General features: G+C 39.5%; 1 protein-coding gene across 1 annotated transcript in view; it reads left to right on the top strand.

The window, feature by feature from the left end:
- Positions 1 to 13,162, top strand: part of TRHDE (thyrotropin releasing hormone degrading enzyme) — a 219,852-nt gene that overhangs the window by 172,688 nt on the left and 34,002 nt on the right. Inside the window, exons 11-12 of the mRNA XM_074573378.1 lie at positions 2,555 to 2,688; positions 2,787 to 2,842. Coding sequence (XP_074429479.1) covers positions 2,555 to 2,688; positions 2,787 to 2,842 — 190 coding nt within the window. The remainder of the gene's footprint in view (positions 1 to 2,554; positions 2,689 to 2,786; positions 2,843 to 13,162) is intronic.

Consider the following 13,162-nt stretch of genomic DNA (forward strand, 5'->3'; position numbering starts at 1 on the left):
TAATTTCCTCACTCTGGAGATCAAAATTTAATAAAAATACTAAAACAAGACAAAATGTACGTACTTTTTTTGTTACATCTGATTTTGAAAATTTTCCATTTAATGTATTTATTTTCCCAGATATTGATTAATGTGTGCACATAGCCTGTTTGATACCTTTTTCGGTGTCATAGAGGGGCAGGGATTAACCAGTTACAAGTAACTAGCTGCTTTCAGTGGTGGTGGCATTTAAAGGTTAGTTTGCAACAAAGCATGGGCAGAAGGCAGTACTGGGTTAATGTGGTAGGAATCTGTGCCAGACGGGAGTAGTCCGCTCCTGACCCCACACAGCAGCGCGCCCCTGAAGACCCGCGGAATTTCTAAAAGTCATTGTTTCCATGGTCAGTCTCTCCTAGGTAGAAAAAGTGCGTATTTTTGCTCTTCCCCTTAAGAAACCCACTAGGTTGATAAGGAAGATAGCTGAGATATAGGGGTGACAAGCTGTATTCACATCACCACGCTGGGTAAACTAAATAGGATGGGGTAGTCCAGATTCAGATTCCTTCTCTCCCTGTTTTGCAGCAGATATTTGATCCAAATCTGTTCTAAGAAAGTGCCTTTATCACTATGCTGTAAATTGTTATGATCTTTTACAGTATTTTCTACAGTAATGTTTTTCTTTGTATCAGATTTGGTGATTTGCACAGGGACCAGTATTGAACTCTTCTGTAAGTAGGCTGGAGCAACTGGGTGATTCTGACTTCAGGTCCAGTGAAAAAAGGACTTAAACAGAGGAGCATCTTCAGTGTAGTAGCAGCCCAGTGTTTAACAGACCCCTGTGGAAGGAAGGACACCCGGTGTTAAAACCTTCTTCCAAATCAGGTGGTGTGGCCAAAGCAGCTTAAGTGCTTTGACAGTGTGAACGCCTGGGAAACCCACAGAATTGTAGGACTTCATTCTGGTTTTCTCACTTAGTCCCATTTCTGCAGGATATGTTGACTCCTAAAGGTTGTGTCTGCTTGGCGCTTTCTCACAGATAACTTAATTGGTGTAATCAATATTTTAACTAAAACCAAGAGTCTGCATTTTTTTTCTCAATTGTTTGTATAGAATAATTAAATTGAACTGGTGCAAGTCAGTTAGACAAACCCTAAAAGGGCAATAAAAATTGAATAGGTTAGCAACTGAGATATTCTGGGCTTTATATTTCTAAGAAATGCATTTTTAAGAGATTTTAATGATGTCAGAACTACCTAGGTGAGAAGAGGACTTTTCTTTTTTAATTCTGCAGCTTTTTATCTGAATTCATGTGCATAATGCAACTCCATGAATTTAAAGTTGAACGTATCGTTAGGTGGTTTTAGGATTGGGGTCTTGCTGCTTTTTGTATTTTTTGCACCTTAAAATGATAGTTATTTATGTGTTTGCTAGAGATATTTAGTCAAGGGAGAAGCGTAACTTTTATCTGTAGTCCTAGTCATCTATTATTTTCTCAGAAATTACTTTTTATAAGAAAGGCTGAAACAAATGAATTTCTTCAGCAAGTCTTGGTACTAGATAGTACGTGTGAATTGTTAAGACCGTATTGGTAACTTTTTTTCCTATTCGTTGCTCTCAGGGAATTCAAGCACACCAAACAATTCCCTGATATAATTACGTTTAAAACAAATCTTATGTATTTCTTTTTTATTTTTAAAAATGCATGAGAATACTGTTCCTTTTTTCAGTACTGTACAAACTAATTTTATTACAGCAGAAGAAACGTTGCTGAATTTTTAGTGAGTTCTGGTTCATGATCAGTTTTGTCAGAATAATTTACTAGATTGCAGGCTTCTTCAAGAGACATTGGAGCCTGAGGCTTCATTCCATGGTGATTCTTTCCACAGTGAAGGAAGTGCATGTTGTGAGTTCAGGGTGTTTTTGTTGTTGAAATCCCTGGTCCTGCAAGTAGTTGTCGACTGCCTGACTGTACAAATACTGGAATAAATTTAGACTTTCAGCCCAAAGTGATTACTTAAGAAGAGGGGAAAGAGGGAGACAGGTTAGTTGAGAGAAGGTTGATTTGTCTAGCTCTAACGGGGAACCTCTCAGTGGCTAGCAGCTAGAAGCTGTACAACTGGAAATACTTTAATTTAAAATCCAATATAAAAGCTTCATCGACTACGTGCAGAAACACTTAAGAATTTATTTTTTTTTAATCACAGGTTTAGTCTTCTCTCTATAGAACATCCATTGAATTATTGGAGTTACGGTTGTAGGAAGCTACTTTAGCATGGCCAGAATCAGGGTACCGGGCTTAAAACGGGCACGTCTTGCATAAATACTATTTGCCAGAAAAAAACTCACCCTTGGAGTTCTGTGTGCATAAAAGGTCCCCACAGGAATGTCAGCTGGTGTCTTTCTACATCAGAACAGATAAAGGAAATCATTAGTCAAACACAGTGTTTTTGTTAGTCTTTGAATTAATTTTACTGCCTTCATGGCTATTTAAAGAAGGAGATAATGTAACAGATACGTCTTTAGAATTTTTAAATTTAAACCCAAGTCCTTTTCCCATCTTGTTCTTTGTTTCCAGAGCACCACAGAATTCCTGCTTTGGAAGAGGCAAGTTGGTTGCTGGGGAACATCAACCAGACTGGCTACTTTAGAGTTAATTATGATATTAGGAATTGGAGGCTGCTAATTAATCAGCTAACAAGGAACCATGAGGTAAGCTCCTCTTCTCATCCCTAAAATCTGCTTTGATAGGTGAACTTTCACTGTTTCATCACCGTAAATGGTTCAATTTTTCTGCTTGCCCCTCACAGGTTATCTCTGTCAGTAATCGAGCAGGCTTGATCGATGATGCATTCAATCTAGCCAGGTATGTTTTCCTGAAGATAATCTATCCTCATACACGTAGCTGCAATAACTCATGCAATCATTAACTCAGCAGTTGAGTGTGTTTTGAAGTTAAATATGTTTTAAACACACTTTAGTTCTTTTCTCCTCCCTTCTTTTTTTTTTTTTTTTTTATTTTTGTATGCGTGTGGCACATAAACATGGTCTGTAGCACATTCACTGCTCTTGATCAATAATGACCGTAGGGTATTTCCGAGTCTGGAGAGGTCTGATCAATTTTGCAGCAAGTTCAATTTAACACTTTGGAGATTAATAATCTCTTTCCTGTTTCTCTAATGAATGAGGGTTTTTTCTTCTGTTTCTCCCTGACGTCCCACCTCTCCTTTTTTTTGTATGACTGACCCTTGTGCTGTATTTAATTTCTGATGGAAGGCACCTTCAAGCTTCAGGATATTTTTGCCCTAACTTGTACTGTTATCATTTTTCCAATATCTTTTTTTTTCTTGTAATCTGCTAGAACAGACTCTTTTTCTGCATGATGCTTTTCACATAGAATGGAAAATCAGAGATCCATTGAGCATTTCTGGAATATATACCACATTTTATGTTTTACTCTAATCAGAGTTAATAACTCATATGGCGCTGGTTAGGTTATGCCTTCTTTACAAATTTAGGCAATGGAATTGTCCCCATTTTGAAATCAGGATATCTGATATGTTGGTAGTCAAAGTGTAAATTGAGAGGAAAGTAGTGGAACATTTCAAACTTTTTGATTCTTGAGGTACCTGGGAACATTGCATCAGTAAAACACTGTGATGTCAAATGCAGTGTGAAAAGAATTCCTGATATTACTGGCTTTTCTGTTTGCTAGCATATTTATAGCCCTACTTGAGCAGGGGCTTGCAAGAATCGGCAGTACTAAGGTACATTGCAGTACAAACGCTCACCAGAGATGTTTTGAGATTCAGGCACAGTGTCACACAGAAATTATGGCTCAGTGATATTCCAGCATCACTGCAGTAAAACACTGTTGTGTGCCCTACCACTCTGTTCCTGCTGCCAGTGCTAGACGGAATATATGACATAAACTAGTGATTAGCCCTTACTTAACAGTCCAGAGATGTAGTAGGGAAGGAGGCATCATGGGGAGAGAAGGAGTATCCATTTGCTTTTTGCACTGCCCTTCATTCTTGCCTTCTGGCATCTTCCCATTGGCAACAGTAAAGGACTAGAAATAGGTCATCACTTCAGACTTCAGTGGACCGTGATTTGTGTACTCCCTGGCTAGTACTATATTACAAAGTATTCTGAAATATCTAGACTATTAGAAGAACTACTAAATATTCAGTAATGTAACAGTCTGTTCCGATCTTATTTGGTTTTGGTGCCTCAGAGAAGTAGTGTGCAGTTACACAGGATCAAGTGTGATGCTTTCTTTTTTTTCCATGCACTGAACGCAGTCGGATGCGGCTAGACTTCCCTGAAAATCTAGACACTGAAAAAAGCTGTTTCTTAATCTGATTCTTGTAGGCGAGTGTTTTAGTTCTTAGTCAGTAATGAGGCAGTGCTCTAGGATCTCTTGTTCATGAAGCATAAAGGCAAGGTCCTGATTAAAGGCCCATCCTACATCCTTTGGCCAAATTTTGTCTACCTAAAAAACACCCGGAGATTAGATGACTAACGCATTCCCCACTTGCTTTCCAAAGCAGTTTTATGGTGATACTGGATCCTGCTGCTTTTTTGGAGGTAGCAGTGCCAGAGCACTGTGCAGTCTTTCACAAGATTTCACGTTGTAAAAACTTGGCTTTCTTTTGTTAGCGATGAGCTGCAGCGGACTGCTGCTGCATTTCTTACTCAAGCACAGTGGAAAAAAAGTAGTTGAGCTAAATATTTACAGTGTATACATGTGCATATGTAGATATTACATAGGAGGAAATATTATTCTAACAGGGATAAGCAGCTATATTCTTGCTTCTTTTAAATCTCTACACAGAATCCTGTCAGTAAGTAGTGTTACTTTGAGTACATGGCTTATAAGCCAGTCTGGGTGGAGGAAAGATCTGCATGTTTGCAAGCAGTAGATTTATGCTCTGTATTTGAAGAGTTGCAATAAGATATGTAGCACTGACTAAACGTGCCGTGTAGGGTGTACTTTTTGTTGATCTTTTTTTACTTTATTCATCTATCGCCTTTCCTATTAAAAAAAACTCTGAACAATTATAGTGATGCTGAAGTTAGTCTAATTGACTAGCTGACTATATGGTACCTTTTTGAGAGGAGTTTGGTATTTTTTGCTTTCACTTGCCCTCTCCCAGAAAAAGACCAGGAATAGGCCTAGCCCTTGCTCTGTTCCTTTATCATGAGTAGGACGAAAGGGGCATTCAGAGCCTGTTAGAAGAGGAGTGTGTTTGGTGCAGGTGTTGATGGCAGAGTGCCTGAACTTCTGGGAGTCTGAAAACAGATGGAAAAGCTCTTGCTGGGACAAGCAATGGGGAATCTCACGCTGATGCTGCAGCACGATGCAGCTGCCCCCGCTGTGTCGGGTGCTCCGACGTGACAGCAGCGTTCCTAAAACAAGCTCCGAGGGCTATCAAAATCACATAGATCCTTTCAATTTCCTCCAAAAGTCAGTGTTCAGAAGGCCACCATCAGCCTAAAAGCATCTTAGCTTTCTACCCCTTGGCTGCGAGGCGCAGTGCAGAGAGTCACCTCGCTTTCTTTTGGGGCAGTGCCGTGGTTTGGATGTTACCTGCCTCGTGGATGCAGGGCTGATCCAGTCGCGTCTCCGATGCACGGCATGTGTTTCTCCCTGCTCATACAATGTTACGTGATGGGGAGATGGAATGCGTATGTTGTCTCTGTGACATGAGAAAAGGTGAGTAACCTTATTGACCAGGCATAGAGGTAGTAACTGGTAGTTTAGGCTTGACTGTTTTTAAGGGTAATTCAGTCCTCGGTTGTGGTCCCTAGTTGCACTAATGTGTTATCTTCTTGTCTACAACATACACATTTTGAGAGAGAGAACTGAGGAGTACATACTTTTATTTCAATCTCTGGCTATTTTTTCAGTGAGAAAATAATGCAAACATGAAAACGTAACTTCTTAAATTCATGCTGGTCCTTTTTAAAAGAGTTTTTAACATAAACAGTTCTTTTTACTGTACTGAAGAGACTGTATTTCTTCAAAATACCCCATCCTTCTTAGAAACTTCTGAAGTACTCCCTAGTGTGTTGTTGAACTTGATACACATAATGTCCATTCCATACAAGAAGAGTTTGACTCAATTTTTCCACTGTCCTAATACTGTATGTTCTAATATAATATTTCTGTGTAGCTTTCCTGCTGATTGTTTTTGTTTGTGGAACAAGTACAGATCTTATCTTTAGTAAAGTTTAATAATTTTACTGGAAAAAGATTAAAAAATTGCTCATATATGTTATTTTGGAGCACCACATTTTATTTTATTTTTAAGGGTGTGTTTGGTTTCAGTCCTCCAAAATGTTTTATTATCCTTTTACTGTCCAGCATAATGATTTCTCAAAAATAAACATAAATTAATTGATATCTGCAAGGAATATTTTAAGCTCTATAACTTCAATTTCATAAAGTTTTGCCCATTTTATATGGAAATATATTCCTCCTTCTTCCTTCTTGGTGCATTTTGGTTCCATAAAATTAATCAAGCAGAGTTGAATTGAATAATAACAATAAAAGAAAGCTACAGTTTGCCCACTGTGTTTGAATTCTCACAAACCTGTTTGTTTTTCAGATTTTTAAGTGTAATTCTGTCCTCAGCTGAAGTACATGCACACACCCTGAGGATCTGGAGAGCTGTAGCCTTGGCAGTAACATAGCTTATGCAAATACATGCCCCAAATTCTTAAGCAAGAGTAGCGCCTTGGCACTCTCTCTTCCCTTCTTCGTAAAGATCCTTTATCTTTTGGGGATGTTTTGTATGAAATTTCAGTACAATTTGAAAGCATGTCGATTGTAGTAAATGGGATGAGTTGACTGAGAAAGCTGAGAGAAGACAAATAGAACTGAGGTTCTCTTTTAAGCTTAAACTGAGCAGAGGGTAGTTCAGATAGCTCCAATAAGTAGTGTCACAGGAAATAAGAAAGATCCTACTGTTTCTTGAGAGTGTGAGTAATGTTGTCAGCTGCTCCTGTCTTTCTCTTTCTTTAGGATAAGGGGTCAGTTAGTGAGCATGAGGTGGGATGCTTCCCGCTTTAGGCATCCCAAAGGTAGACCTGAGCTTGTCACCTTGCAGGGCGCTGAGAGTTAATGGAGAGAAACGTGCACCTGACCTCTCAAAGCCACTTAACCACATAGGGTGAGATATATTACTCTCCTAATGTGAGGAGTGTTGTGTCACCCCTAGTTCTTCCTTGCTGTGCTCTAAATCTTCATATTCACTTCCCCTCATTAAACTCGTTGACTTAATCCAATATTATGTCAAAGAAGTAGGTCTGGTTTGTATTCACCGTTAATCAGCGTTGGATCAGATGTGACCGTGATTACCTATTTCACTGTCATCTAAAATAGTTATTGTTCTTTCCAGTTCTGGAAGAATCCATCAGTTTTGTCTTTTGAAACCTAATGTGTGTCTCTGATCCTATCTGCACCATAGTAAGCTCACCGTGTTAAGGTGGCAGATGCTTGGTTTGCTCACCAGTTGCTCAGGAAACCATTTTTTTGATTCTGACAATCTGTCTTGCTATCGATTGGTATCTTACCTTCTGTTCTGCGGTTGAAGAGATAGTGGTGGAGTTCCTCTGATACTGAGATTTTCCTGACGGTTCTCTTTCAGGTGGGTCACAGGCCTAGTGACAGCGCAGTGTGTGTCAAGACTGCACTCGTTGGTTACACGTTAACAAAGGCCAAAGATAAAACTTGTCAGCAGTTTTTCATATTCCTTAGCAGCATTCCTTTGATGTTTATCAGAAACTTTTTCTTGACTGGATTCATGAGAAAGCACAAAGCGGTGTTGATAAATAATTGTTCTTCTGCTCCAGGGATGGATGGCCATGTTGGAGTGCTGTCCGTTTCTTTTCACAGTTTAGGGGGAGAGTGAGCTCTAGTCTCTTCAGATTAAGGGGTTTTTTTAGGCCATAAAAGCCTGCCCCTGGAGACTTCACAAATACAGGGAGCTGTGTCAGAAATGAGCAACGACAAAAAAAATACACCTTCAGAATTAGCTGTGAACTAAGCGCCTTCCTTGCTGCAGATGTCCTTCATGAGAGTTCCTCTCTCTCAGAATTTCTTTCACCAGGCCAAAACCAGGAACCTGATGATGAGTTATGATGATTGTTTTCCTGCCATTAATCAGTTCTTCTTGGCTTGCTTCTTTTCAAACTGTGAGTTCTGCTGACTCTAGAAAACCAAAGTATGAGGGTAAGGGAAAAGGCAGTGCCAGCCTACCTTTCGATATATAAATTCACATTCTCTCCCTTGACACAAATTCATCTTTAACAGCTGGTGCATTTGACTCCAAGGTTGATTCCAGAAGTAAAATACTGAAGTAAGCTAATGCTCACTCCAGATCACTTTCTCACCAGCTTGAGAAGAGAAATTAATTTAAAAGTAAGTCTCAGTTAACCAAGTATAGCTTTTCGGATCTGGGAAATCACATCTTTAAAACTACTTGTTGTAAATTTTTCTTAAAAAACAGAAGCCAAAAAATCAAAGCCAACCTTTTCCTTATTCCTTAAGTTAATTCCTGGATGTGGAGTGTTGCCACTCAGGCAAAATGATCTTATGCATTCAGCTACCTGAGGCATGCCCCCCCCCCCCCATGATTAGCTGATCTTATTTCTGGAAACTGAGAACTGTCTTGTAACTAAGCCTCTAGTATGTACGCTTCCATATAAAATCCGGAATTATTACTGCTAAATTGGAGGAATGTTTTCTTGAAGTTTCTGGTGGAAATACGGGCATAACAAAACTAAACTGTGAAGCTGAAGTGATCCTCGTTGTTTTCCTTCTCCAGAGATAAAGATTTCATTTATTGTCGCATTTGAAGTCTTCCAACATATCTGGGCTAATTGGTTCCATGTTGCACTGGTTGGTGCTTACTTAAAGTCCTGTTCAGTGTAATGTCAGGAAAAGTCAAGGCATTTGAGGGCCCATTTAAAATTCTAGGGTTGGATAATAAGTCGATGACAAAGGTAGAAGTTCTCATCTAGGCCAATTAATGTACTTCAAAATGTTTCAAAATTTCAACAGCTGCATACAGGGTTGTTGACCTTGTTTTGCTTGGGTATTCATAAACAGCCATACAGGGTCCTTTTAAATTAATAAACGGCAGTTTAACTCCAGCCTTCATTATTACTCCTGATCGCATTTGCTGGTAGTAGAGACAATAGAGACAAACAACAGATATGTTCAGCAGCTCCCTTAATTAGCACCTCTGAGTACCAGCTAAGGGAGCGAGTATTAGATCGATAGTTTGTATCACGCTTGATTAATAGTGGTATAGATTTACTATTTTAATAAATGAGGCCTCATCTAAATTATTTCAGCAGATGCCACAGTAACTCTCTTTCACTGTCAGGAAAATTTGGGTGATGGTTCACCAGCAATTGATTTATATATGGCTTCCTGCAAAAGTTTTTGGATTTCCTTTGACGTAAATACTCTCTCAATTGGCCAGAGCAGCTGCGCCTTTTTTAGAGAAAATAGAAAGCTACAAAGATTTTAAGGTAGCCATCGTTTATTCCATATGTTGTGTGTCAGTCCATATGTTCTGTGACATATCACAGCCTTGATATCTGCTTTATGTGGAGATACTCATTTCAGCTAATGTTTGCATATGTTTGTACAAAAAGAATCAAAGCAGTTCTTGAGAGTAAGCACAGTAAAAGTCAATTCTGCTTTTGTAGTATGTATCATATGTGCATCTGATCTTGTTGCATAGCGAAGAGCTGTAGAGCAAATTGTACAGCACATTCCAGGGAAGTGCCAGTGCTGTGAGAGCATCCTGGACAATAGAAAAAGCTAATAAGGGCTGGGGAAGAAGTTGGAGAAGACTCTTCAGCACGTCCAAAAGAGAAACTGTAGATCTGAGTTCTTGGCAGAGTGTTTAGTGCAGGGGGTAGGTCTTGGTGTAGTATAGCTCTGTACTGTGGAAGTGGGTGACGTTGTTAAGCCACATCCCCACAAAGTCTTCGTCCAGCCTCACAATTTATGCCATTCTGTGGGGGCCTGTTGCGTGAAACGGGGCCAAGCGGTTTTGGCAGAAGATAAACCCCCTTGCGTTCTAACACTCCTCACCGAGGTGGGAGGCTAGGTGCGGCTAGGTTTAAATTCTGAGTGATGCCCAATTCAGCACTATCAGTCCAATCGCGTTTAATATGTATTAAACTACTACGATTTGGATACACTAATAGTGGACTGCACCTTCAGTCTAGTCGTGCTCCTGAACTAGCACGGCCTCTCTGTAGTTTTGGTCGCGTTCAGTGAGAAAGCGGAACGACTAGCTACTTAAACAGTGCAGTTTATTTAAACAACAGATATACAGGTTCTTTAGGGTTGCCGGTGATAAATACACTGTCTGCAAAGCACGTGCAAATAAAGATATTGCTAAGTATACAAACGCGCGACAAAATTATAAACGATACAGCCTGGCTATAAATGTAGGGTAGAGATTCTCTAGAGAAATTTCTAAGTCCCCGAGAAAGCGCTCGGTGTAATCGAAGTCTTACCCAAAGGCGTCCCTATGGGGGGGAAGAGAGGCTCAGCCCGTCGACTGATCCCAGAAATCAGCGGTGGAATCCTTCGCGATGGTGTCTTCCCTGACATCCCCTCTCTCTTGGGCTATTTTTATATTATTGTTTTATCTTCAAAGTGGAGTTTGAGTGACTTTAGTCATACATACTTTTATTATGATTAATGTATTCAAGGAGGAGTGTTCACACCTCGGGGGCGGATAGCCTCCGGGATGGAGGTGTGTTTTGGTACATTGTGGTGAGCAAAGTTCGCACAAAAGGACAGCATTTCATCAACATTAGACGAAATGTTGGCTCGGGTAGCGTGTAGGCCGCTTATCAGTTCCGTAGTACCATCTCGTCCCCATATCTGCTATTCGTCACAAGGGAAGGCCACGGAACAAGCGTGTTCCGTTCCATCCCTCATGTAGTTTCGCAAACAACCTTGTACAGGGAATCACAGATGTTGCATTCTTCGTGTGCTAGCTGCGGCTGTATTCTACCTTAGAAGCCTCTTGATTTTATGACTTTCCTTAATGTGTGAACAATGCTGTATTTTTGTATTCTTGGCCAATTTAGTAATTATTCCACATAATTCCACATAATTCCACAGGGCCCTATCCTCTCCTTCCTAGCATAGAGCTGTTCACTCTGCCATCCTCTCATCTACGGATCCCGTTTTCTTCCCCGCAGCTGCCTCATCAGCTCTTTTCCCCACCTCCCTCACCTGTCTTCTCACAATGAGCAGCTTTTTTTCCTCCTTAGCCTTATCCCAGAATCCCATTACTTTTCTTACTGAGGGTCTGGCAGGACTGTCAATGGAGCGAAAAAGACCCTTGGTCAAGGTAGCAGCAATGAGCCACCCTGAGGGGCTTGAGGCGCTGCTCTAAACACCTTGTCCTTTCCCAACATCAACGAAGGATATATGAATAAAAGGCAAGAATCAACTTTTCTAGCTAGAAAGGACAATGCCGATGGCTCATCAGTATAAACTTAGGCTACTGACTGGTTTGCCTGCTGTTTTGACCTGACTGCACCATTGCTTCTCAGAAATGATACTATTTTTTGGGCTTGTCCGATTGCTGTTGGCCAGGATTGTTGTCTAGGGGAGGTCTGGTCTTTGTCAGCGTATGCTCTGTCCGCTTGGCAGAACATACTACCAGGGTGAACATTTGAATTTGGGTTAAGTGCGTATTGTACATACAAATTTTTTGATCTTCATTTGGTGATTTTATAAAGCAGTTTTTGAAACTGTAGACTAAGGTCCCTTTGCTTGGTAAGATTTAAGAGAAGTCTTGGGAATCAATGTTGTGTTAGTTTAGCTCCTTCCTATTTGGCTAGAAGTGTAAGCAATAAATAGGAAGGACCATGTTATGACTAAGGCACTGCACAGGGATTAGAGAAACCTGGGATGCCATTTCTGGTATAGACTTCCTAGGTGATCTTGGTAAAATCACTTAAACTGTTTGTGTCTGTTTTCTCTCTGTAAAATGGAGATAAGAGTATAGGTGAGGGTTTATGAGAATATCAGAGAGTCTTTTATTATAAATATGTTTATAAGGAATTGCTTTTATAGAAATAATATCCAATTCTGTAGATATTCTGGCAAACAACATTCAGATTGTATATGTATTTTCAAGATCAGGCTTCTGTGCTTTCCATATGAAGTTGCTAGCTTTTAAACACATATTTCAGTTGGCTGACTGATATGCAAATTATAAACATTAGAACAGGAAAAAGGAGAGATATGAAAAAGTATTGTGCATAATAATAAATGAACTCAATTTTGAATTTGCTCAAACATGCTCTCATAGATACCATTGCGCCTTGACAACTTAAGGAATAGAAGGGCTGTTTCAGGCTACCCTTCCCAACAAAATCATCAGGAAAGGAAATAAATAACACTTATAATAATTGAGTCATCTGAAATTGACCCCTATTAGCCCCCCAAATACATTCCAATTTCTTTAGTTAAATTAAGTGTGTGAATGACATCTCAAAAATCAGGGTTTCATGATGATGAAAAACATGACATACCTAATTTACTGCATAGTCTTAATTTTCATCAGTAAGATTATGCCTTTTCATCTTGAACTACTCTTTTTTAATTCAGTTTTTTTCATATGAGGAAGAAGAGGAAAGGAGAGATATTGAACTCCAGTTTGAAGGAATTTGTTGCATTTTTACAAACACAGGGAGTTTTAAGTTTGGGGTTTTTTTTCTGTTTTCAACAAAGGCAATTAATTCAAATTAATATTAGCCTTTGCTTAACGTGGCAACTCTAAAACTATGCAAGACAATTTAAGCCATGTGATACTCTAATAATTACATTGAATTGGAAGTATTCTTTGTAGGATGCTTCAAATGCACTTGTGTGGAGTTGAATGTCACTTGAAGAGTCCTCAAATATTTTGCATGTAAGAAAACATAATAATAAGCAGGCTTCACCTTAAAATTGTCATACTCTCTGAATCCTTTGATGTTGGAGAGACTGAATGCTGGTTAAATTTAGTACTTAAAATGAGTTTGAAAGCCAAATGTTGGTGTTGTATTTATCAAAGAGCAGATGTGCATTCCTGACTTGTTTACATGGAAGTCCATAGCTGGTACAAATGAGAAGTCGCTCCATTAAGTC

Source organism: Larus michahellis, chromosome 1, assembly GCF_964199755.1.
Source record: "Larus michahellis chromosome 1, bLarMic1.1, whole genome shotgun sequence".
In the NCBI taxonomy this organism is placed as follows: Eukaryota; Metazoa; Chordata; class Aves; order Charadriiformes; family Laridae; genus Larus; species Larus michahellis.